Below are 27,457 nucleotides of genomic sequence, written 5' to 3'. Positions count from 1 at the left end.
AGCAAAACCGTAGGGAGCCAAGAACAGGACACCACACTACCTGGACTCCAGCTGGGCTAGCCACGTGTCCCTCTGCCACTCCCTCCCAGTGGCCTGCCCTTTGGCACCAACTGCACAAAGCCACACCCCAGGCTCTCCTTCCAGTCACTTTGGTCTCTCCTTGTGACACACGCCCATGAGAACAGACCTAGTCCTTTCCCAGCTATGGCCACAGACACAAGCGCCAGCATGTCCAGGTTACTTACCAGCTTCTGGAAGAGGTCACCCACACGCTGCTCGTGGCTCCACTGCTGCACGCGGGGGAACAGCCCGTCGTAGAACTCCTTGTGGATCTCGTAGAGCTCAGGCACTTTGAAGAAAATGGTCTCAATCTGCTGGCTGGTCAGCACAGGCTGAGAGGTGGTGGCAGCGGCTTTCAGAGGTTTCATGGGCTAGAGGGTGACACAGGTGAAGTGGAAAGGCGGAGGAGGGGCTTACCATTTGCTCACCTGAGCCTGTCAACTTCCCAGATGAAAACAACAATGCCTTGCTGCCTCTATTTCTACCAGGATAGACTGTTGGATGCTGACAAAGGAGGTACAGCCTGCATAACCTGGGCGACCGAGAGCTGATGCCAGGTTATGATGGCATTGTGGACTGAATCCCGTCATACCTCCCCATTCCTACCTTCAATGTTGTTGTTGTTGTTATTATTATTATTATTACTATTATTTGGTGTCATGATCAGGCCCAGGTAGGAGGTTGGGCTTGCTGGACTGACAAGTGCTCTACCACGGGGTGCCATTCTGACTCTTATCAACCAAGGTCTTCAGTCAGGATCTGCCGGCCCCTAAAGAAGTTCAGAGGTCTAGAATGGAGTAAGAGGTGAATCCCAGCCCGGGATGCTCACCAGCAGCAGCGCTTCCAGATGGCTCAGGTACGTCTCCTCGCTGGCCAGGATTCCAGACAAAACCCACTTTCTCATCTCCAGGCCCTTTTCCAAATCCAGCTCATTCTGCAGGAGGGAAAGAGAGACGTCAGCTCCCTCTGAGAACAGAGCCCCCCAGAGACGGCCCACCAGGAAGGAAGAGGGAGGTACCAAGCCCTGGCACCCGTTAGCCATGTGCTTGCTTGTTTGTAGTCACTAAAATCTAGCCGGTCACCCAGTCTAGGGCCACCCTTGGCCCCCATACTAGGAGACGGGATGTTTCATGCTAAGCAGGCTGCTGGGCCTTCTCCCCTGCTTGCCTTGTGCCTGGGACCAAGGAGCAGCTGTCTTGATCCACACATGGAAGGAAAGGGAGGCTCTGACCCGAGGTGGGCGTAGCACACAGGAAGCCCGAGTGTAGCTCCAGTAAGGCTGAGCAGGGGTATGTCGGAGCCTACTGCCAGGGCCATCCGGATTCCTGCTATTGGAAAAAGTCTTCTGCTCCTTGCTTGCCCTTTACCTGATGCGTGCCTCACCAGGATTCCGTGACTGTCACTGCCGTCTGAACCTTGGACCAACCAGGGCCCTACGTAGCACCACCTCCGTCCTCAGCGTGTTGCCCTTCTTCCTGGCCTTGGCTGAAGCAGCTGTGTGTCACAGCCACTTGGCCTGAGGGCGTGCGTAGTGGGGAAGGTGGCCCCTACGCTCAGGACTTTTGCCTGACTCTGCTCTCTGGACTCTTAACTTTACTGGTAGGAGGGATCTTCTTGCAAGCAGACTCTGCGCCAAGTACCTGAGCCTGTCAACTTCCCAGATGAAAACAATGGAGCTCTGCTGGATACTGACATAGGGGGTACAGCCTGCATAGCATAGCCTGGGAGACCGAGAGCTGATGCCAGGTTATGACGGCATTGTAGACTAAACTGTGTCAGGCCCCCCCCACCCCCACTCCTATGCTGAAGTCCTAAGCCCCATGGCCTGAGAAGTTGAAATGAAGAAGACTTTAGGATGGATTCTACGCCAGTATAACCAGCATTCCATACGAACTGGAACTTATGACAGTCACAGAGAGGACCCACATGATCCAAGAGTAGTGACGGCTAGCCAGTCACAGACTCAGGAGGACACAGAAGAAAACACCCCCTGTAACAACTACGTCTCTGCCTCCTAGCTGCAAACGCCTAGGAGAAAAGTACACTTCTGTTGTTTAAGTGGCTCAGCTTTGTGGTGCTTTGTTATGGCACACCTAGCAAACCAATAGTGATGGTGGTGCCAAAGGCAACAACAACAAAAAAATGCTGCCTGACTTCCTGGCCACTCCCTGTTTCTCTCTCCAGTGATGTCAGAGGTTGGCCATGCCCATGGAACCACTGTGTGGCGCCCAGCCAACCAGCCCCACCTACAGACAGAGGGAGATGCCAGTAAGGGGAGGAGCCCTGTGTCCACAGAAGGTAATGTGATTTATGTTAAGAGCCTCTTCCCCTCCTCTTCTAGTTTCCTAGCTCAAGAGTGAACTCTAAACAGCCCTATTACCCCACCTCCTGGCCTTATAACTGGAGCAGTGACCCCTCCCATGACTCATTCTCCTAAATCATTAAGGGAAAAAAAATGTCAGGGATGTCGACGTCTGGAGCTGAAGGGTTTTCTCCCGGGAGCTGGAGGGCAGTCCTAAGCCATATAATGCTGTACTGCATCCCTGGTCTCTATGTCCCACATTCACGGCCACGAATGTCTCTGCATTGTATGTGGGGCCTGTATAGCCCCTAAGTGAGACTGACTGGGTTCAAGGAAGTATCTGACTGAGGCCAGCTCAGGCCTCTGGGAGGCTATGTCGTTGGACCTTAGACCCCCTTGTGTACTCTGTGTCCTACTAAGTCCGCTGGTCCTTTCCAGCTCCCTAGTCCTGTAAGAGGGAGAGACGGCAGGCTCATCAAGAAGAGTGCATGGCCAGGAGTCAGAGTCAGAGCTGCACAGGCAGGGTTGGCCAGGGAACCCCTGTCCCTGGGCCTTTATCACTTAACTGTAAACTGACTAATTCCTTCTGTGGCCTGGATCCCTGGGGCTTGTATCATACTGTCACTGCTACGGGATTACCTAAGAATCCTTGAGTCATAGGTGTATAGGTGTGTGTGTGTGTGTGTGTGTGTGTGTGTGTGTGTGTGTGTGTGTGTGAGAGAGAGAGAGAGAGAGAGAGAGAGAGAGAGAGAGAGAGAGAGAGAGAGAGAGAGAGATATCTAAGCTGTGAACATGCAAATGTGTGTAGGTAGCAGCCACTGCTCCAGGGAAATAACCCACCCAAATAGGTCCCTGTAGGGAACACCAGGCAATGGATTCCATAGATAGGAGCCTCCAGGGCGTAGCTGTGCCTGAACTTGAACCGTCCCCTGCTTGGAACACAGAGTGCTCAGTTAAGACACATTTCATCGTCAAATCTCAAAGACCCGGCTAGGTCCTACTTTGGACCTCACCGTCATGAAATCCCAAGGGCTCCTTCAGAGTCGCGGTAATCTCATTAGGAAGCAAGCAGGCTCCAGAAATCCAGCACTGCCAGCCGAGCTCATTAAAGGCAGGAAGCTGGGGACGCCCTCACGTGTCACTCAAGCCGGATAGTATACTGCCCATGGTGCCCAGACATGTAGGATTTGATGCAGTGATTGATGCCCACTTCTCAGCCCAGCATAAACGGCAGGTCCTCAGAGAAGCAGCCTTCCTTTGTCTCTGTGCACGCCTCTCGCTGCGTCTAGATGATGCATCTATTCCCACACAAGGGAAGGTTAGGGAAATGGCAGGCCTTTTGACAGTGGCAGCCACCCCCGACACCCAGCCCTCCTCCTTTTCTGAGAGCAGTCTTGCTGCTGTGAGCTCCAGGGAAGACAGCGGGACCCTGGGAGGTCAGCAGGGGCAGTTCGGCCCTGCCTGGCATACGATGTTGCTGCCTGCATGGCTGGGAGTGCCTGGCGGAAGCCTGGTGCTTCATTCCACCCACACAGTTTGGAAAGACAGGAGGAAACACTGTGCAAGCCAGGATGGCGCCAAGTCCAGGTCTCCTTATTCCAAGGGGTGAGGCCATCTGGCCCCGGCATAGTGCTGGGGTGGATGGCAAGAGGGCCTGAGAGGAGGAATCGTTTTAGGTGTAGAATCTTTGGGGGGGGGCGGGGATTGAAACAGTGCTGGTGGCACCACACAAGTAGCCCCTCCGTCTCACAGGAAAAGGGAATGGGTCAAGAAAGAGAACGAGTGAGCAATTGGCAGGGCTGGCACTGCCCGTTTAGAACCCAAGCCGCACACAGGACATTCTATAGTCAGGGACCTACAGGCCGGGGGCGGGGCGTTCCTTCTAGGAGGAAGACAGGGTAGCTAGAAGAAGACAAAAAGGTAGTGAGAAGCCCTTAGTCTTAACCGTAGTTCAGAAACAGGCAACCAAGAATGGATAGAAACAAGCTGGGCTTGTGATAAGGTAACAAAGGCTAGCAAGACAATGGGTGAGCCGGAAGGCTGGTGCTTTAGTCTTTCAAGACTCCTCCCAGGGGAGCTCACTGACCAATCAAGGTACAGCTTTCTTTGCTATAAGTTCATAGTCAGCATAGATGCTGGACAAAGGGCCCTCATTCATAACCAGCACAGATGCTGGACCAGGGGCCTTCTTCTAGTCTGAGTAGGGTCAGGGCTCTCTGAGTTACAGGCTGGCTACTGTCCCAAGAGGCCAGCTTGCAAGCACTCCAAAGGACTGACTTTCAGAGGCACCGCCCCCCCCCCCAAAGGGGAGATCCCAGCAAGCAGAGCTGGCTCGATTAGTAGCACTGTCTCAACACACTCACCTGAGGCCTTCTTGCTGCTGCCACAGCAAGGGGTGTCCAGTCCCTGCCCTAATCCAATTCTATACCTACTGAACTCCTTGCGGTGGATGCTCAGAGAACCCCTGAAACTCCACTGAGCTCGTGTATTGCCATGGAACCCCTAGAGAAGTAAGTTCTCTCTATGCTCAATAGCCCAAAGGGTACAAGTTTGGCAGGAGAGGGCAACCCAGGATCTGAGAGGCAGAAGAACCTTCGGCAGCAGGGTAGGGTGCTTCTGGCCTCCAGCCCACCACATTCTCTGAGGAACCTAAGAAGAGACACCAGAAATCCGAGGCCGTGCCTGTCAGCAGGGCCATGAGGGTTTCTGCCCGTAGGTTCTAAGCACTAGAGTAAACATCTAAACAGAGGGCTGCTGGAACAAGCCTAGGTGACTTGTCAGCGTTGCAGGAGGGTTTTGTGCGCTGCGTTTTCAGTGCCCTGAGATCTGGTTACCACCCTGCCATGGGCACGGTTATGAATGTTGAACCATCGTACCCATGTGACGTAAGGAGTGTTCTCCAATTATCCCTGATTGGCTAATAAAGATGCTGAAGCCTATGACTGGGAGAAGAGGTGGCAGGAGGGGGGCAAGCCGGAAAGAGAGGAGTCACCTGGGACAACATGGATGAAGAACACATGGCCACAAGGACAGACCGATGGAGCAGGAGCCGGTGAGGGAGTCATCAGATTGGCAAGTGATTGGCTTTTACATGGGTTTTAAGGGTAGCAGGATTAGAATAGCTAAGAATCTGCCCAGCATAGTACCTACAGCTTAATAATAGATCATAGTACCTCTGTGTCTACTATTCTGGAAGCTAGCGGAGTTAAAGAAAAGTATTGTTTTATTATTTAGTATTCAACAGTTCAGACACCCCCGTTGGTGGAGTGTCTAAGGGGGCTATACATTTGTCTGTGCAGATGTGCAACATCTTGCCACGGGAGGCATGTTTTGTGGACTGCTGAGGGGGCTGGGGGAGGGAGACAAGGTTCTGCATGGAGTCTACAGGGATGAGCTGAGTGCTCCTACACGCGGAGACTGTAAGGTAGGAGCCAGCCTGGACAGGGCCTGTACCCAAGAGAGTGGATGAGCTTCCTCTCAAAGTCAAGAAGAAATGTTATAGCTTGGGTAGGTGAAGGCAGCTGTCGGGGGATGGACGGACAGGGATGTAAGCCATGAGGAGCCGGTACATGCTACACACCGGCCTCCTTTTCTGTCCTCATGTTTCGGAGTGAGGAGCCTGCTCACCATCAACCCCACTGGAAATCACAGACTTAATCCAAAGGAAGCTGTCTTCAGCAGAGGTGTATCAGGCTCACGGCTAAGCAACCTGGGTGAAAAGGCACATTTCTAGGGAAAAGTGTGGTGCTGGGGTTGGAAGCCAGGGTCATGTGCACAGTGAGCATGAACTCTACAAACTAAGCCTTGTCCCTCAGGCCCACACACTCATTCTTACGCTTGCATGCCGGGGAACAATCTGGACACAAAGCCAGCAGAAGGGGGAAGATGGCAAGGTGCCAGGAAGACAAAAGGGCCAAAGACAAGAAGGAGAAGCTGCTCTAGGCCCGCAACGATTTACTCAGCCCATGAGGGAAGAAAGAATCCTAGAAGTCACAGGAAGAGCTGTTTTAGTTACTTCCTGTTGCTGTGATTAAAAACAAACAAACAAACAAACAAAACCCCAAATCCAACAACAACAACAACAACAACAACAACACCCCAAAACATCCTGATAGCAATCACTACACACACACACACACACACACACACACACACACGCACGCACACACACACACACACAAAGTAGCTAGTCAGTTATATTACGTTCAGAGTCAAGAGTAGAGAGAACAAATTCACGCATGCGTGCCAGCACTCCACTTGTTTTCTCCATAGGATGCCGAGCCTAGGGAACAAGGCTGTCCATAGTGAGCAGGCATTCCAACACAAATTAGTATAATTTAGATAAACTCCCCCACGGGCAGGCTATCCTAACCTAGACAATCCCCACTGAGCCACTCTTCCAATATGATTCTCACTGTGTCAAATTGACCATTAAAGTCATCACAGGAGGTGTCCTTGCTCCAATGGCAGGACGAGCAGCTCCCTGCTGCTGCTGCTGCAAAAAAAAAAAAAAAAAATTACCTTCAACAATGCCCTAGCCACAGGACCAAATGGCACAGGACACTGTGGGAACTGCTCTGTCCAGCCTGCAAGCACCTCAGGGTGATGTTCCCGTAGGAGAAGGCTGGTCCATAGAGCAGCTACTTGGGGGTGTGGCTGATTGTTTCTCAAATGTTCCACTACTCACTGGCCATGTGACTTGGAAGGAAGCCAGCAAGTGACTTCAGTTACACTTTGGGGCTATGGAGGTGACAGCAAGGTAAGCTCTTTAGGACTGTTGGTAAGGGTCAAGTGAGAACTCAGTGGGAAAGACCTTGGTCAAACAAAGCTCCTGTCAGCGCCTTCTCTGTATACTCCTCGAGCACAGGGCCAGACCCAACATCAGCCTCGCTGAGCACGACAGATGGAGCCGCCATGTAGGTATTGCTTGCTTAGGTAGTGGCCTCTCCAGCATCGCTATTCTAGGGCTCAAGAACATGTGCAATCTGCCTCTTTAGGCTCAGTTTATAAAGCAACCCATGACCCTCCCTGTGAAACGTACACAGAGGGCTGCCTCCTCCTACTGGATTCAGGACAAGAAAGGAGTTTCCTGTGATTTGTCTGATGGTGCCACCACCTACTTGCTACACGTCCCTGAACAAGGAGCAGTAGCCTGGTCCAGAGCAGAGCTCAGCGCCCCACCCAGACTTCACATCTACCCCACACTCCTGGAGGGTGCGCCTCCAGACTCACCGCTTTGCTGGGCTCCAGGACTCCTGAGGCCAGAGCGTCGCGGCTGCCTCTGCCTTTGCTGCTGAGGTGTGGTGAGGAAGAAGGTGAGTCGTCGATGTAGGGCATCCTGTCCTGGTGCCGGCGCTGCTCCTCAGCCTGGTCTGCGGCACAGCCATACCCAGGGGGCGTTCCAAACGAGGAATCTGTGTGTACAAAGAAGCAACCCGTATCAATGAGAGCCAAGGGGGCTGCTTCAAGGATGTCTATGCTCCACCCATCCAAGCAATGACCCAAGCTGATATCACCTCTGTCGCACACAGGTATCTCTCAGGGACTTTAGGTATACCGCTGTCACTGTCAGGACCTACTACTAGCGAAAGACACAAAAGGTGAGGAAGGGCCAACCGTATCCAGAGAATACAAGAGTAGCTATGACTGTCCTTGGGAAGTGGGTAACGTAGGGGACATGACAGGTAGGTCTGTGTAAACACACACAAACACAGCATACTGTTTCGTAGCACACGTCTCTGAAATCATTAGACTCGCCAAAGTGATGGTTATATTTTATGCTAGTGAGATGCCTGGATAGCTCGGGACAGGGGCTGGCTTTTGGGGTGAGTGGACAGGAGGGCCAAGCATGTGATTAGAGAGTTGGAGTTTTCAACTCTGACCCTCCTAACCCTCTAGGAAAGGGAAAGAGGCTGAAGTCTGGGTAGATCATTAGAAGCCAGTGACATAACCAGTCACGCCTAGGGTAAGAAACATATTCTATAGAACCCTGAAAGGCAGGGTAGGGCTGGGAGAGTGTCTTGGCCGTTGCACACATAGGAAAATGCTCTAGGCCACCCCACTTTATAACTTGCCCATTCAGCTCTTTCCTCCTACTAGTTTTGAATTGTACCTATTAATACACTGTAGGATACCCAGATGGCATCCATAGAGAACTGAGGAATTTCTTGGTGTGGAGGAAACTCATGCATTTAGTCACAGAAGTACTGTGCTGAGAGTGATGAGAAGACACACAGGGGCATACCAGATGGGGAGGGACCTGGGCTAGGATAACCCTGAAAGCAAGGATGCCCTTGTATGGTCCCTATACACCTACCTATGGGGATGTGATGGGCAAAAAGACCAGAGTCCTTTGTACTAATTGGTGGCAAACACAATAAAAGCTCACCATGGTCCTGGGCTGTCCCCACCTCTACCCTGCCCTTGCCAAGCCCTTCCAGTGGACACACCCATACCCACCCATGCATTCATGCTCACAAAATGTTGCCTATGTTTTATGTAAACATTATGGTGGGTTAGCCTGACAACCAAGACAGTGCTAGACAGCACACCAGACAGCCAAGGTGGTCTTTCCTAGTTAGCTGCTAGTCCTCTGGGAAGCCTTTACTATGAGTGATGGTGTTAAGATGGCTATGTTTGCACACACCTCTAACCCCAGCATTTGGGAGGCAGAGGCAAGTGGATCTCTGTAGGTCTGAGGGCCAGCCTGTTCTACATAGAAGTTCCAGGGCAGTCAGGGCTACAAAAGAGGCCTTGACACAAAATTTAAGTGGGGTCTAGGTCTGGGGGGTCAGAGTGCAGGGCCTGGCTGCATTTCAAAGCTCCGAGGGGAATGCTGACAAACAGTGGGGCACGCCTGTTAAGAGGCAGAGGATTCTGTGACATCAGCTATCCATGGATGCCTATAGGATGCCTGAGACCATAGGCTAGCAGGCCAGCCCAGGTACAAGAACTACTCGCGGCTGTGAACAGTGAATATAGCAGGGTCTGTGGTCCTGACCCGAGGGAGCCGAGCTACAGCCCAGACCCGCTTTATTCCAATCCAAGTGCAGCACAAGGGTGGAGGAGCCCATTCTATATGAGCTTCATGGCCACTGAAGCTCTAATTATAGTTAATAACAACCCCCCACAAGGTATTGGAAAATCTCTCTCAATATCTCTCTCTCTCTCTCTCTCTCTCTCTCTCTCACACACACACACACACACACACACACACACACCAAGGCTGGATGACAAAGCCTGTTGGCCACCTCTAGCTTCTCTTTGCACCATTCCCAGCTTGAGATTCCTTGACTGATTGATTGATTGATTGAATGGATGGATGACTGATCCATTCATTCATCCCTCCCTCCTTCCCTCCCTCCCTTACTTCCTGTTGAAGTAAGGTCTCATGTATCTTGGGCTGGCTTATGTCTTACAACTCACTATGAAGCTGAGGGTAACCTTGAACCTCTGGACGTCCTGCCTCCACTGTTGAGTACTGAGATTATGGGCTTGCAACTCTGTACCACATTTATGTGGTGCTGGAGAGCAACCCCAACACTCCCACACCTAGCAAGCACTCTAGCAACTGCGACCCAAGCACAAGCTCTAGCTTGCCGTTTTTTTCATTGAGCGGACCCCTCACCATAGACGGCACTGGCCCACAAAGGCCCAGGGTTTTCTAAACATTCTTTTCTTGATACCATATTCGTCATCATCTGACAGGATGCCTTGTGTCTTCTCCTTGTGGTTTCCACTGACTATGTGGACTCATGTAGGTAACCAACCCAGTATGAATATCAAGGTAGTCAGACTTGTCCTGGAAGTCACTGTAGAGGAACTGCAGGATTCCATGTTTGTGGCACAATGAACTCCTATAGCAGCCTGACAGGAGAATCCACTTGCTTGTCCACCATCATGGAGTCGGCACAATGATTCTTCTGTGGACAGTTCACTTTCACAAGGTGAGATGGACAGACCAGGAGGCCCCCCTGCTGGGATGCACCAGCCTATCTAGTAATCTAGAATCCTCAGTATTGCTCCTCCAGCACCTGAGTTGCAGGTGATCCAGGAGCCCAGCTCTGTCTCACTCTCTGGCCAAGAAGCTTCCAGAATGATCCAGGCACCTGAACTCAGGAGAAACACGGTCTATGTTCTTGGCCCTGCCTACCCATACCATATAAGACCAGACAGAAAGGGCCAGGTAAGCCATTTGTTGGAACACACTGGATTAAAGAGAAAGAGTGAAGGGGCACTGGGGAGAACTGAGGTTGGGCAGCAGCCTAGCTGTGGCAGAATGGCCTCTCATATTTACAAAAGTGAGACCGGATTGGACATCTAGCTGTGACAGGAATGTTTCCCCGGCTCCCATCCTCCTCACAGCTCTGCACTCTCTACAGAGATAAAGGTAAACTGAAGTTGTGCATAGCTGGTGATGGCTGTTTTTGCAGATAGCTGCTCACAGCCTTTGGTAGGCAGACCTCTCCAGTTCGGGCGCAGAAACCTGCTGGGACAGTGAGGTCCAAGTCTCAGCACCCTTAGAGTCAGTACTGGACCCTATGAGCATAGTCGACAATCGAGAGCCTTCTCCCAGAACCCTGCATACCAAAACTGACTCTCTAGCTTGCAAAGAGGTGTGCCAATCAAGAACGTGAGGCTGGGCATCTACAGGAGTCTTCCTTTGTTTTCGAGCAATATCTTGCACGGCGGTACCTGTGGCACTACCGAGAGCTAACTTTCCCAACCACAGGGAAGCCATGGCTCTTAAGAAGCAGGGTGGAAAATACCTACTTACTACCTCGTGCCAGGTACTTCCCACAGCTCTTGATGGTGTTGCAATCTTACACGCTCTGTGGCTGTACACAGACACCTGGTGGGCATGGATTTCCAGACTGCTATTTTCTCAGATAGAAAACAGAGTTCTGGAGCTTGACTACATTCAAGTGTACCTATGACTATGCGATTTAAGATGTTTAAGATGGGGGAGCTCCTTCACTGAAGGGTAGCGACACTCGACACAGCATGCCTGAGATCCCCACACACGGAGGTCAGGGAGTGTGTAGAGAGGAAGCAGGAAGGAGGAGGAGGAGGACAGAGACATGCATCAGCCGAAACCCTTGTTGGCCCAGGGTGTTATCCAAACATTTTCCTAATGGAGTTTTAATTGGTAGGCTTAGAGCAAGCAGGTGCTAGCACTAGCTCTGGGGTGCCACTGAGGCATATCTGCCATCTTGTGTGACCTGTGGGGTTAGTAGGGCAAATTTAGCAGGTCTATCTACCTGTTCTATGACTACACAGGGAAGCGGTCACTGGGAGGCAGCTACATAAGAGAGGTATCGAACAAACCGAAGGGAAGCAGAAGGCTGGAAATCGTGACTGAGACACAATCGGAAGGGTGACTAAGACTTGCTTTCAATGGAAGGAAGTCCACTTATATTAAAGATGGATGCCAAAGCAGCATACAATTGTAATCCACAGTCTGGGACGGAAAGTCTGCCTAGTGTATGTAAGTCCCTTGGTATACACATGTGCATGCACACTCACATATGTGCACATATGCACACTAGCAGAGCTGTTGGAATTGGCCTGTTCTCCCAGTACTGAGGAGGCTGAAACAGGGTGATTATAAGCTCAAGGCGTGCCTGAGTTATGAGGGGACCCCCAGGCCAATCTTAGTGCAACCTCCTCTCAATATAACAGGTGAAAGGAGACTAGAGACAGAGCTCAGAACCCCTGAGGCCCTAGGCTTAACCTCCAGGTGCCTATACTGTCACTTTCCAAGAGCACCCCAAGGTGAAGATAGCCCTCAAATTCTGTGCTCATAACCATGTGATCCAGCCATTCTATCACCTACATGCCCAAGGAGACTAGAAAGTTGTTTACTCAAGTGTTTGAACAAAAACTTATGCTGTGACGTTCACAGCAGCCACTATTCACAATAGTCAAGGAACTACGGGTGGCAGCAGCGGGCAGCTTGTCTGGCATGTGCATGGCCTGAGAGAGCCCCACGCCTGGCAAAAACATGAGTGAAGGTACACAGTGGTATAAAAAAAAAAAAAAAAACGCAGACTCAATCCAAATACCCATCTATTCAGTGCTCTATTAGCTTTAAAGGAAAAATGTTCTGACGTAAGCTACAAGATGGCTGCACCTGGAGGCTATTGTGCTCAGTGACAGGGGACAGGGGTCAGTGGTAGTCAGAAAGGGTCACATGCCACATGATGTCATTCACGTGACAGGTCCAGCAGGTAAGCGGAAAGTTACAGGAAGTAGGTAAGTGACTGCTTGCAGGTACGGAGTTTGGTGGTGGGGGTGATGGATTAACTGTGGAAACAAACAGGTAAAGGCTGCTGTGCCCTGCCTAGTTTTATGTCACCTTGACACATGCTAGAGTCATCTGAAAGGAGGGAGCCTCAACTGAGAAAATGCCTCCATGAGACCAAATGGAGGGCATTTTCTTATTGGTGATTGATGGGGAAGGCTCAGCCCATTGTGGGTGGTGCCATCCCTGGGCTAGTGGTCCTGGGTTCTATAAGAAAGCAGGCTCAGCAAGCTAGGGGAAACAAGCCAGTAAGCAGCACCCTCCATGGCCTCTGCATCAGCTCCTGCCTCCAGGTTCCTGCCCTGCTTGAGTTCCTGTCCTGACTTCCTTTGATGATGGACTGTTAACATGGAAGTGTAAGCCAAATAAACCCTTTCCTCTCTAATTTGTTTTTGGGTCATAGTGTTTCATTACAGCAATAGAAACTCTAAGACACTGTTGGGTAAAGCTGAATGTGTGACACCCAACTGCTTACATTAAAATATTAATTTTGAGTTAGACATGGTGATTTAGGCCTATAGTTCCAGTGTTTGGGAGGCTACAGCAGAAGGATCACAAATTGAAGGCTAGCCTTAGAAGATATATATGCATAATATATGTGTGTGTATGTATACGTACATAAATATATAAATATATACATATACATACAAATTTGTATGTACACATACATTATTTATATACATATACATAGACGTTAAATAAATTTTACCTCAGCCAAAAATAAATTGCTCTTCAGAGTCTTATAGCAAGGGTCTTGCAGATAGCTTAAACTGTTATTGAATAAAGCGATGTGAGTCACTGTCTTTTTCTTTTCTTTCTTTCCTTCTTTTTTTCTTAAAGACAGGGTTTCTCTGTGTAGCCCAGGCTGTCCTAGTCTCACTTTTTAGACCAGGCTGAAGTCACAGTAATCCACCTGCCTTTGCCTTATCTGAGGGCTGGGACCACAGGCATGCCCCACCACACCCGGCATGAGTCACTGCCTTAAAAACAAAACAAAACTAACATTTTTCTGAAGGCCAGGAGTGCGATTCCAAACAGAGAACAGCGCCAGCCATCTGGTGCCCTAACCCCCAGGGCCACCACAAACAGCAAATGGCCACCGAGCTTTCTGAGATATGGTGCTGGTGGGTCTAACTTTCTTCTCCTGTTAGGCTGGCAGCTGTCCAAGGAAGTCTAAACTCTTTAGAAAAAAGGAGAACATCCCTCATCCTCTTGGCTACTGGACCACGGCAAGAGCGCCATCTTCAGGAAAGGGGGAGCAGTGAGCACTCCACAATGGCAACCCCAAAGATGACATCACCAGGCCATTTCCCAAGCATGGAAAGCCCCGGTTGCCTGGGCAGGGAGAGGTCATGGTCATGAATCAGTGTGTGCCTCACAGAAAGCCCTGAGGCTGGCTAAGCCCTGACTACCACCCAGGTGGGTTGCAGAATGCCAGTCAGGAGAAGCCTGAGCGTGATCTGCTCCTGGTCCGCTGCCTTGGCTTTTCACGCAGTCCTAGTTGTCCTAAAGGTGGGGCAGATGTTTCCAGTGCTTTGTGGTCTCAGAGCAGTGGTTGGTTCTTAATCTTCCTAACACGGCGATCCTGTAATACAATTTAATTCCTCAGGTTGTGGTGACCCCCACCCCCCAACCATAAAATTGTTTTCATTGCTGTTTTATAATTGTGATTTTGCTGCTCTTACAAATTGTAATGTAAATTTTAGGATGGGGGTGGGAGTGGTAGAGGTTTGCTGAAGGGGTCACGACCCACAGGTTGAGAAACTGCTGTTTTAGTGTTGGCTGACCATATAGACTATACTTATAACTCTGCTTGCTCAGGGCCTGGGTTACAGCTGCGTGAAGACAATAAACTACCAAAAAGCAATTTTGCAGGACAAAGGACATCTTCCACCAGCTGAGTGTACCCACCACGGGGACAAGTACCCTCCCTGCGGTGGTTTGAGTAAGAAAGGCCAAACACGTGCTTGGATACTTGGTCCTGAGTTGGTGTCTAGGAAGAATTAGGAGGTGTGACCTTCAAGGGGGTGTGTCACTGGAGGGCGGGGACGAGGACGCTGGGATTGTAAGCCCCCAATAAACTCTTCTGTATGTTGCCTTGGTTATAGTATCTTTGCAGCAATAAAAAAGCAACTAGGTCAGTCTCCATTATACAATAAGCATTCAGAACACTGTTTTAAAAAAAAAAAAACTTCAGTCTCTGAGGACTTAGCTTGCCTGAAACTCCTAGACACTGGAGGCAGGAAAAAAAAAAATTCCGATGCTGTAGGCCCCAGGCTGTAGGGTGAATGGCAAAGGTGGAAACCTCAGCTAGGAGAAGGCAGATGCCCTTCTTGGGCCACCAACTGCGTGGCCTCAGTTTCATTCCATTCTGTTACTACCTGTACACCACAGGCTAAGGGGCTCAGTCCGGTACACGGAGTTCACCTCAATCAAATGTTCAGGCTGCCTGGGATGTCTGAATGGCCAGCTGTAGTAGGTGTGTGTTTCTGCCACACCATCCCCACATCCCCACCCCGGGTTTTAGTAATTTTCTAGAACAGCCTAGATTTTTGGAAAGCTTTCTATAAATAGGAGACCCTGGGCCTGAGTGAAGTCTCTCGCCAGCTCAGAGTCAATGGTTTTGTCACAACTAGTAAACACCTACCATGAACATTGCCTACACAGAGAAACTATTTTTATTTTTATTTTTAGTAGCAGTATTTCAAATAAAAATGTTAAGCTAGCTAGGTGTGGTGGTGTATACCTTTAATCCCAGCACTCGGGAGGCAGAGAACAGGCAGATCGCTGTGAGTTCAAGGCTAGCCTAGTCTACAAAGCGAGTTCAAGACAGCCAAGGCTACACAGAGGAACCCTTTCTCAAAAAACAGCAGCAACAACAACGAAAAGTTTTAACATAAAAGGATAGTGCATACCCAGGTGGGGCTACAGGTTCCTCTGGAAATTCTCCTTTGGCCGTAAGTGATGGGAGGACTTCTGAGTTATGTTGTTCAAAAGGACTTTCTCTTTTTAAATCATAGGATGATTCCTGAAGTACACGGGATAGGATTATGGGCTTATATAATTTTAAACTGTAAGTGGAAAGGGTCAAAGAAACCCTTACTATACGCAGGTCACAAGGTACACACCTAGCCCATGTTAAAACTTCTCATTGACAAACTCCAACTTGGTTTTGAATTCTCTTCTGCAGCGCAGTCGGGAATCCTCGGCTTTGCCTCGTGTAGGTAACTGGCAGAAGCCAAGGGCTGCGTCTCTGGTCCCCACTGCCAGACTACCGTTAAAGACACAAATGACAACAACCAAGGAAGAGGCACACAGGGCACAGGCACTAGGGCTGTACTTTCCATGCCTCTCCAGATGTTCGCAGCACTTCCGTCTGTACACGACTTGGAAGCTCTCTGAACATGATGCTTAGGATTTTGTTTGTTTGTTTGTTTGGGTTTATTTTATTTTATCTTATTTTTACTTAGGCCAATAATTTTATTACAATTTTGGATTAGTCATTATTCTTTGCTAGTATTTTTAATTTGTATTTTTTAATATTTTATTAATTTATTCATATTACATCTCAATTGTTATCCCATCCTTTGTATCCTCCCATTATTCCCTCCCTCCCATTTTCCCCTTACTCCTCTCCCCTATGACTGTGACTGAGGGGGACCTCCTCCCCCTGTATATGCTCACAGAGTATTAAGTTTCTTCTTGGTATTTTATTTTATTTTATTTTAACGGGGACATCACTGAATCACTCTGACCACTGCTGTCAGTTCAATCTCTAGCCCCTTGTCCCTCCCCAGAGGTTGTGGGTGGGGCTGAAAGTTCCAACTCTCTAATTACATGGTGCACCCAGCCCCGTCCTGAAGCTATTTAGCCTCCAAAAGTATGAGACAAAGAACTACTATTTGAGCCACACTGTTGGCAGTTTTTTGTTACGCAGCTGTGGTAGACTGATGCATGCGGTAGGAGTGGAACTCAGATACCAGCACCGAGGAACCGCTTCCTGACTACCACCTGCCCATGGAAACAGGACTCTATAACCAGCTGGCTGTGAAAGCAAAATGCCTTCAGCGCCACAGCTCAGTCTCAAAGCTGCCTGCAAAGGCGGGTCTTCCAGTCAATGGTTAACAGCAAAGGGTTTGGTCATACTCTGGGCTGGATCCTCACCTTCGGGCACTCTTGAGGGTGCCAGGAAAGGGTAGGGTGTGTGCAAGTGATGTTCTGCACTTTGTACCAAAATTTCATGGTGAGATGTGGGCAGGTATCAAAAGTCAAGGAACAGGTCAAGAAGTGGACGGGTCTGCAGGCCTAGGATAAATGGACTTCCCCCCTGGGGACTCGCTCAGTTTTGTCACTTTAAGCACAACATTTATTAGGAGAAATACAATCTTTATTCCCTGTCTCCAGCGCTCAACCTTTAGGGCCTTTCTTCAACAATTTCCCTGAAAAAAGAAAGACTACAAACAGCTGGGCGTGGTGGCACACGCCTTTAATCCCAGCACTCGGGAAGAGGCAGAGGCAGGCGGATCTCTATGAGTTCGAGGCCAGCCTAATCTACAAAGTGAGTCCAGGACAACCAAGTATACACAGAGAAACTCTGTCTTGAAAAAAATCAAAAAAAAGAAAGAAAAACAACAAACAAACTGGTATTGCCATGGATAGGGGAGGGGCCAGAGGTTCTTTTTATCTCTCCACATTCCCATCAATGAAACAAGGGTAATAACACTCTTACCCATAGGCCCTAGGGGTAACAACTAAACCACCACTCCCCTACCAGGAGGAGGAAGCAGCTAGAAGCATCACTTAAAATAATTACTGCAAACTGGCTACTCGTACCGTCCAAGGTGTGACAGCTGTCACTACTATTTGGCTCCCTTCCAGAAAACCATGTGATCTGCTTCTGCGGTGTGTGGGATCCCTTGCCTCTGCTGGTTTTAAGCAGCTCCACTTATAAAATGCGGCAGGGCTCACAGCAACTGTGTAGGTCTGCTTTCTGATGCTATAACAAAACACCAGAGGGCGAGTACTTATAGAAAGATGCCTTTGCTCACGGCTAGCACAGTGCTGGCATGGCGCTGGTGAGGGCTCCCCTAACTCGATCCTTACCACAGCGGGTGGCATCTCTTACAGCCTGGGAGGAAATGTCCCTTATAGGCCCTTATGTGCTAACAGCTTGGTTCCCAGCTTTTGGGAGGTGGTAGAGCCTAGTGGGGACAGGTCACTATTCTTGAGCTGTTCAAATGCCTTTGGCCCATTCCTCTGGTCCCCATTCACCTTTCCTTCATTGCCATAGACAGACAGACAGACAGACAGACAGACAGCCTTCTGCTGCCTCGTCCTTCCTCTATGACGCCTCTGTCTGGACAGTGACTTAGAGGCAAAGGCAGCATATGGCCACAGAGCAAAACCTCAGAAGCCATGAGCCAAAATGCATCCTTCTTGTAGCTTGTCTTTGCTACTTTTGGGTTCTTCTTTTCCCCCCTTTTAACCCCCCCCACCCCCGCATTTCACCCCCTATCACTAGATAGGAGAGAAAGAAGGATAGAGGCGGGACAGACACAGAGATCCTTGAATCTAATTTCTTTCTTGTTTCTTCTTTGAGCACAACTACTAACAAACTGCAACCAAGCCCCCATGAACGACCAACAACCAGCAACCACCAACCCAGCCTCTTGGGGTCCCAAGCATCTATATACCCTTTGAAAAGTTCCCAGAATTCCAAATGTCACACAACCGCAGAAACTATCTGCAGCTGGCAAAACCATGCCTCTGCTACAGCACGAGGCTAATCATAGTCCGAAGCAGCCCCGTATCCTCAAACCTGGGATTAAAACAAAAATATGCTCATAACATGTCCGAGGATTTGTGTTTGTTTGTTTGTTTTTAAGAAACCAAAATTCCAGAATTCTCACTACACCATCCTTCCTTGCTTGCTTTCTTAAGCATTTCATTCCAGTGATTAGAAAGTCTAATGACTGACACAGAACCCCTGTGGGAATGCCAGAAAGGAGAAAGGACAGGTGTCCTCTCTAGAATAACCCACTGTTGGATCTAACGTAGGGTCCCATGAGAACTAACCCAGCACCTTAAATTTCCCTAGTAACTCACCCAGGATCTTAAACAACTGCTACTAGGTCTGACCTCTAAAAAGCTCCAATACTGATGAGCATTGCCACACTAGAGGCCAAGCTTCCAACATTCAAATCTTTGGAGGACACATCAAAATCATAGCAGCACCTACCTATAGGGTCTAAGGCTTTTGTGGGCCAGAGAGTCATCCGGGCCTGGTGGTCCCAGCCTACCAGAAAAGGCCAGCTGAGACTCCGATGCCCACTGTATACACTGGCTATTTATCTACAAAGGCTCGCTTTTCCATTTTTCTCAGATGCCAGGTGTTTTCCAGACTTCTCTTCTGAAGCAAGAGCCAGGCTGGAGCAGAGCTCTGCAGGGCTTCATGCTCTGCAGGCCAAAGACCTCCGTTTGTGCAGGGAGTCTCTGCAGATGGCTGAGAAATGAGCCAGAAAGCCGGCCAGTAGGGATCCCTTCGTCCAGATGCAAGAGGCGGCTGAGAACTTGGCTCTTGACCTGAAACTCAAAACTGCCACGCTGGAATGACACTCATGGTGATAATCTCAGTTGTCATCGAGGGTGTGACAATCTGTTTCCAAGACCCACCTGTCACTCCTTGGGTCAGTCAGGCTGGGGAATCAGGCCCAGCTCTCAGACTGCTTTCCCCAGGGGGAAGGAATTCATAAGCCTGAGCTGTCCGGGACAGGCGCAGCTGCCAGACACTCACACACCCACTCAGGGCCCAAACTCAGCCACCTGCCAGGCCAGTCAGGTGAGCATGTCCTGGTGACAGCCGGGCTCTGCGCCAGTCTCAGGGTTCTCTCCAGGGAAAGGCAGTCTCTAAGACGCGACTCCAAAGAGGAGCAGCAGGACCACTCTGCTCTGTTATGGATTCCCTACGTCAGCAGTTGGAATAGTATCGGGAAGAAGCCTTCTTCCAGAGCTGTGGGGTCCCCTGGCGGCTGAGGCATCTGGGTGGGTGGGGGGTGCTAAGAAGGAATCTGACGCTCGCTGGAAGCCTGGTATGTCTCACAGAAAAATCTCCAGGCGGTAGAAGCTCCAGGTGCCCAACATTCTTGCCACCCATCAGGGCCTTGTGAGGCTGGCACCGAGTCAAGAAGACACTTAGGCTTCCCAGACAAGCTCCTTCTCGCACACAAGCTAACCTCAGCCCACTTCCTAAGGCCCTTGGGCCTGCTTCTGGAGGGAGCACCACCAGCCGCCGGCAAAGGACAGTAGTAGCAACCATTGATTTCACACCAGTGCCTGGCAAACGTTAGTCACCTCAGTTTTCAGGAAGAGAGCCTAGAGCTGCTTGAGCCCAGGGTTCTTAGCTCAGACGAGATTGTGTCTCCCTGTATCTAACGCTTTGCTTCTTGGCAGTGCAGAAGTGTGTTGCCCTTTTTGCTGAATTTTGCTCTGTGACTGGAAAGTAAGACCTGTCTCCGGCAGAGCATGGGCCATTTAGAAGGGTGGACGGATCTGCTTGCACAGCTGCCCAGCAAATCATCAGTTTGCTTAAACCTCACGAGCTAGCAAGCGCACCTGCAATGCAAATGCCTCTTAGCTCCCAGGGCTCCGCCGAGAGTATGCTGCTGCTGCTGCTGCTGCTGGATGAAGTCATACAAGCTGGGGCAGAGACAGCCGTGAGATGGCCAGAGTTACATGTGGCGGACTCCCAGGGCTTAAAGACATTCTTGAAGAAAGTTGCTCTCCCCGTACAGAAGGTACCTAGGGGAAGGGGACACTGGGCTGGCTGTCATGCTGCATGCATATGTTATCTAGAATAGAGTCTCAAACTGAAGTGCCCACCGTGGCCTCGAGCCACCACGGCCACCAGCCGTGGAGGGATCATCAGCTCTCGTTGGCCAGAACCCTTTGTGGAGGAGGCACTGTGTGAGACGCTGCTCGCTGCAGACTAAATGTTTTGTGTCTCTCTCTAGAATTCACATGCTGAAACACAATCCCTAACATTAGGAGGTGGGGCCACAGGAAGGCGAACAGGACAGAAGGGTGGCACTCTCGTTAGTGGGAACGGTGCTTTTCTGAGACCCTAGGGTACTCTCATTCTTCCACTATGAGAAGACACAGTGACAAGAGTTCGGCCAACCAACCAGGAAAAGGGTCCTGACCGGGCATCATACCTGCCACCATGCTGACCTCAGACTGCTGCCTCTTGGACAGAGACGCCATTGGTGGTGGGTTACGTCACTCAGATCACAGTACTTCTGCTAAAGCCTGAACACACTAAGACAGCAGAATCTGCTGTATACATACATGTACATGTATTCTGAGTGTCTCTTGTGCAGACTTGACATCACACCTTCTTCCTCTCGGGGACTGTTTGTCACAGGAAGCACTTACACAAGTTTTATACCCAGAATTCTGCCTTGAGGGTCAGGCAGAAATGCTTTCAAGGCTTAGAGAAGGAGATGAAATAGGAGTCTGATTTCTGCTGTTTTTTTTTTTTTTTTTTTTTTTTAAGATTTATTTATTTACTATGTATTCAGTGTTCGGCCTGCTTGTACACCTGCAGGCCAGAAGAGGGCATCAGATCTCATTATAGATGGTTGCGAACCACCATGTGGTTGCTGGGAATTGAACTCAGAACCTTTGGAAGAACAGCCAGTGCTCTTAACCTCTGAGCCATCTCTCCAGCCCCTCTGCTGGGTTTTTAAATTGTCATCCTAGCAGAGAACTCAAGAGCACTGAGGACAAAGGACGGATGCGGTTCTGGGCTGAACTGTAGCCCCTATCTAACTGTCCCCTTGGGGCAGTGGGCAGGCAGTGTCCACACACTCTTCTCCCAGCTGTCCTCAGCCTGGCTCCACCCTAGCACACACCTGTGCCCCAGCGGCTCATGCTGGCTGCTACTGCTTTCCAGTGCACACTGCAGCCTGGGCCCCTGGGTGCTCACGCCAGAGTGTGGCTCACACCAGCCTCATATGGCAGCCTGTGTGTGAGTCATCTTTATAACCCACCTCTCCTTTCCCTGAAAGACTGAACTGACTCTTGCTCCTCCAGCCCGAGCCGGAAGGGGGGGGGGATCGGGGTCTCTCCAGAACTCTTTCTCTCTCTCACACTTTACAGGAGCCTCCTACTCCAACAACCCACATCTACATGATGGGTTTTCTTTCAACTTTTAGTATTTCCTCAAGACAAGGACCTATTCTGGTCCATCTGCTGGCCATTTACCGAGCACAACTCCAGACCACTTACGTGGTGCCACTATTTAGGTCTCCAGATCTAAACTGATAAAACACACAACTACACACATACAGGACTATACAGAGCCTGCCTGTGGCTTAGCCAGCGAAGACATCAGGCTGGCTAAACTCACAAAAGTAGAAGTGAGCCAAACCCATGAGGCCAGGGTAGGGGTGGGATGTCCACCATACAGGAGACTTAAAAGGTTTTCTGAGTTGATAAGACACAAATAAATACATTGTAGTCTCCCGAAAGGACCAGTAGTGTTATTGTCTCTGTAGAAATGTCAGAAGAAAGAACGCATAAGGCTGGAGATGTAGCTCAGCCTAGCATGTGTGCAGACCTGTGTTTGCTCGGCAGCACCGCAGTGACCACATGTGCTGGGACACACCAATAGTCCTGGGGAGGCAGAGGCAGGGGGATCAGAAGTAGGTCATTCTCACCTACTCACATTCAAGGTCTGCTCAGGCTACATGAGACAGAGGGGGGGAGGGGAAGAGGAGGATGGGAGAAGAGGAAGGGAGGAGAGGGGGAGGGGAAGACAAGGGAAAATGGAAGGGGAGGGGGAGGGGAGGAGAGTAGGAGAAGGGTGTTCACAGACATGGCCACAGCTGATACCCTCTAGAGCAGTGGCTCTCACCCTTCCTAACCCCGCAGCCCTTTAATACAGTTCCTCATGTTGTGGTGACCGCCCAGCCATGAAATTATTTTAGTTACTATTTCACAATGGCAATCATCTGACATTTCCAGCGGTCACAGGCACCCCCTGTGAAAGGGTTGTTTGACCCCTAAAGGGATCATGACCCCACAGGTTGAGAACCACTGCTCTAGAGGATGGAAACCAGGTCTCAGTGCATTGGCAAGGTGGACAGGCTGACCTCATCGGAGTGAGTCCCCAAGCCCCAAAGGGATGTTTTTGGTTACTGGCCATCAGAATAGCCTCCCACACCTTGTGTCCAGCCCCTCTACCTGGTCTGTTCCTTTTCCTAAGAGCCCCTAGAAGGGGCACATTCTCAGGTACATAAAGAGACCATGTTTTCTAAAGACCAGGAGGATGCCCACCAAGTACGTGCACAGAGCCTGACGCTATAAACACGCCGCTGGCACTCGCTTTATGTTTTAGGAGGGGGGGGGGGATAAAATACTAGAGCAGAAAAGACAGTGATGGCATCTTTTCTGTTTCCAAACAAGAACAGCCTGTCATCACTGGGAGGACAAACAAGACAGGCTGCTTCCGCCAGGGAAAGGACTAGTGGGTACAACACGCAGACGCAGCCAGGGCCCTAAGTCTGCACAAGCTGCTGGGAAACTCTTTGCAAGAAATGAGCATCCAAGTGATAGTCAGAGCCATAGGCCCACGACCCACAGGAAACTCCCATGAGGCACTGCTGCTCAGAGATGCTAAGGGCCCCAAGAGACAACAGGGGGTACATAGGAAAAAAAAGTTTCCTACAGGGTCCTCATTACTTACAAACACATTTTAAAAATTAAGATCTTTTATTAAGGCCATCAAGATGGCGTCTCTGGTCCACACCTGCTTCCAGGCCTGATGCCTTGAGTTTGATCTCCAGCTCCAGGACTCAAATGGTGGAAGGAAAGAGCTGGCTCCTGTAAGCTGTGCTCTCACTTCCACTAGCATGTGTGCACATGCACTTACACACACACACACACACAAACACACACACACACACACACACACACACACACACACACCCTCCCTAAATGACAAGTGGGCACTCTGAACATTTTCTAAAAGTTTAAAAATCTTTTATTAGCGATCTTTTCCGTGTGTTATTTCTCCATATAGACGGCAAAGGACTCATTTCCAATTTTTGCCCTCTGTTGCTCTGTCCAGCGGCATCCCATAGCTTGCCCTGTGTCTGTTCTGCACTGGATACTTCTACCAACTTCTGTGGCCTGACTTAGTGTTCTTGCCAGGTTTGCGGACTAGGCACAAACATCTGCACATACACTAACTACAGAGCCCATCCTCACAGCCGGCAGAAGAAACACTTCAGGCCACAGATACATGAAGGTTCAGGGAAACACCACAACTCCTAACCTCAGATTCCCAGAAACTGCCCTGCCCGCCCCCACGCCCCCAGCTATGCTGCATGCCAGGCCTTCCTTCCTACCAGCCTATAGCCCAGCCCCATACCCAGCTGGTTTTTTCCCCTACAGCAAACATCCTATGCAGTTGTTCTCTGGCACACAGAGTTCTCTGGCAGGGAGTGTATCCCTGGTGGAGTGCACTGCATAGCACAGACAAGGCTGACAATCCATGCGAGGTCCCGCCCTCACTATGCCTGGCCAGGCTGCACTGGACGACTTCCTGCTTCTCTACGAGGCCCCTTGGTCAACTGAGACGAGTCATGGAAACCCTGAAAGGGCTGTGCTGGACGGGTAGTTGCAGCCTGGCATGGATGGGGAAGGTGCTATGGTAATGGCAGTTGCTCTTGGTTTCTAATGGAAAAGGCGGGGCTTTGCTTCGGAGTTCACATACCAGCTTTACCATCACATAGGCACACCTCCACACCTTTTAAAAACCGCCCGGGGCAGCACACACTGGCCAGAGCTGGGAGGCCCACTGACGCCTGCAGCCCTGTGCTGGGGCTGAGTTGGCGCTGTTCCGCCCACCACCTAGGCTGACCTTGTTCTCTTCCCTTTGCTATGGGGAGCAGCCAAGGAATTTAGCAGGAATGTGTAGGGCATCCTTCCCTGGGTCCCTGGACACCATCTGGCAGTGCCTATGGACCATGTGGGCCTATGAATTATGCCCCCCACCTTCTCCCACCCTTACATTTACGTTCCAGAGGTGAATCTGGCCCTGTTTAGAGCTGTGGGTGGTGGGGGCTCCAAGAAGGCCCTAGGGTCTCCTGGATCTTTTATCTTGGCCCCTCTCTGCTCTTTGTTTGCTGGTTCTGCCTTGCCTGCCTGGTCCTTCCGCCAACCTCAAGGAGACTGAGGGGCTCCAGCTTCCTGGCCTAGGGTCTTACTTTCAGCAATGGTTAACTTAAGACTTCAACACTGGTTCCTATTTTTTGGCTGCTTTTTCACCTCCACAGCCATTACACTTTTGGAAACCCAGTGCTCAGACACGGACAGGGTACTCTGGTTTCCAAGGTCCTGATAACACTCTGGAGTTATGGAGTTTTACGATGACCCAGGGGCCTCACAAGCTAGAAACTGCTCCAGCCAGTCAGTCTGGGAGAAGGAAACATTGGCTCCATGGGCAGACCTGAATCACAGTGTGAGTCTCAGCTTAGACCAGACTAAAGGGGCTCAGGAAAGGTCACAGATAATTATCATGAGCCGGGCGGTAGATGTGCATGCCTTTAATCCCAGCACTTGGGAGGCATAGGCAGGTGGATCTCTGTGAGTTCAGGGCTAGCCTGGTCTACAGAGAGAGTTCCAGTATAGCTAGGCCTATACAGAGAAACCCTGTCTCTAAACAAACAAACAAACAAACAAATAAACAAAACAAACAAATAATATGGGGGAGAAAAGAAATTTATTGTGGAAGACAAAATGAGAAACAGAGGCAGGTGTGGTGGTGCACGCCTTTAATCCCAGCACTCAGGAGGCAGAGGCAGGCGGATCGCTGTGAGTTCGAGGCCAGCCTGGTCTACAAAGCGAGTCCAGGACAGTCAAGGCTACACAGAGAAACCCTGTTTTGAAAAACAAAACAGAGAGAGAGAGAGAGAGAGAGAGAGAGAAAGAAACAGGCTGGGCCTGGTGGTGCACGCCTTTAATCTCAGCACTCGGGAGGCAGAGGCAGGCAGATCACTGTGAGTTTGAGGCCAGCCTGGTCTACAAAGTGAGTCTAGGACAGCCAAGGCTACACAGAAACCCTGTCTCAAAAGAAAAAAAGAAAAAAGAAAAAAGAAAAGAAAGAAAGAAAAAAAAAGAAAAGAAAAACAGGCTACCAGCCTTAGAATGCTAAGAAAATAATCTGCCTCCAGCAGTCCCATCACACACAGAAAAAAGGTATTTAAAAGTAGAAGCTGGCTGGTAAGACGGCTCGGCAAGTACAGACACTTGCTGCCAATTCTGATGAACTAGGTTTGAACTAGACGGAAGGAAAGAAAAGGGTTGATTTCTACAAGTTGTCCACATGCATGCTACGGCACATGTGTGCTCTGCCCCACATAATCCACAAATCAATCAATGTGGTTTTTTTTTTTTTTTTTTTTTTAAGTAGAAACTGAAAGCTGGATGTGGTGGCACGTGCCTATAATCCCAGCACTCTGGAGTGTGAGGCCAAGAAGGGCTACACAGCAGATAGCTATTTCTAAACCCTGCACGCCCCCCCCCCCCCAGCACGCACACAGGATCGGACCGAGTAGGAGCTGGAGCTGTCTGTGCTCCTAGCGCTTGGGAAGCTGGGGTCTGGGCCGGCCTGGACCACACGGCAGACCCTTTCTCAAACCAAGAAGTGGGGTAGGAGGAGAGGCAAGCAGGCTTCGACTTTCAGTTCCAGGTGAGAAAGCAAACCTTTCCCCTAACTTCTAAAAGTTCTGGATAAAATATACGACACAGTCATCATGAAACAAAATAAAACAGATAAAGATGATACCCTGTCAATGAAAACACACACACACACACACACACACACACACACACACACACACACACACACAGCCTCCTATTGGAACCAGAGTGACCTAATACCATTGACAGGTGCAAACAGGAAAATTAAACACCAGGCACACGCAGAAAGGCCTGTGTCTGTCAACCAGAGGACCAAAGGGGATCCTGTAGTAAGTTGAACTCTTGAGTTCGTCATGCTACAGGTGAATACGAGCAAAACCAAGACATTTGTTTTCCTTCTCACGGATGCTACAGCAGTGGCCCCTATAAGCTTTGGAGGTCTCATGCCACTAGGCAATGCTGCTAGAGAGGCAGGACCTTTGGTCTTCTTCACTGGCACAGTGGCACTGGACCCTGAGGGCAGAAGCTCTACACTGTGTGTGCCTGTGTGCCTGTGTGTGTGTGTGTGTGTGTGTGTGTGTGTGTGTGTGTGTGTGTGTCATTCCTCTGTCCTAGTTGAAACACCTCAAAGGATGGCCCTGAAGAGGCTCAATGTATGGAAGTTTGCAGAGAAGGAGGATCCAGAAAAAAGGATCTTTTAAGTCTTCGTGTGAAGACAGGCCAGCTGTGTGTGTGTGTGCACAGAATCACCTAAGAGTCAGCACCACACCGGCCTCAGACCCCAGGGGGTACACAGCAGAATGGATGCTAGGATCACAGAGGCAGAGAACAGGCCAGGATGTGAGTCTGTTTTTACCTTGGCTGACTACCTACTTAACACTCAAAACGGATCCAGGGCCTCATAACACAATACTCAAAATGCCCAAGACAATATCCCAAATCACTTGACCATAAAGCAGGCAACCAAAACAGACGTCAGGAGGAAGTATCACATGTCAACACACACCCCAAACGCTGGGATTATCAAGGGCGGGACTCTAGAGCAGCTACTGTAAACGTCGCCAAAGAGGAGTAAAGACAGACTCTTG

At 50.0% G+C, this 27,457-nt stretch overlaps 1 protein-coding gene across 1 annotated transcript in view; it reads right to left on the bottom strand.

Moving 5' to 3' along the window:
• Positions 1-27,457, bottom strand: part of Bcr (BCR activator of RhoGEF and GTPase) — a 125,803-nt gene that overhangs the window by 53,877 nt on the left and 44,469 nt on the right. Inside the window, exons 2-4 of the mRNA XM_051153215.1 lie at positions 7,595-7,776; positions 890-994; positions 246-431 (exon numbers count right to left, since the gene is read on the bottom strand). Coding sequence (XP_051009172.1) covers positions 246-431; positions 890-994; positions 7,595-7,776 — 473 coding nt within the window. The remainder of the gene's footprint in view (positions 1-245; positions 432-889; positions 995-7,594; positions 7,777-27,457) is intronic.

This window comes from Acomys russatus, chromosome 11, assembly GCF_903995435.1.
Source record: "Acomys russatus chromosome 11, mAcoRus1.1, whole genome shotgun sequence".
Lineage (NCBI taxonomy): Eukaryota > Metazoa > Chordata > Mammalia > Rodentia > Muridae > Acomys > Acomys russatus.
The sequence above is the reverse complement of the archived record's forward strand: the minus strand, read 5'-3'. Positions and strand labels throughout refer to the sequence as shown.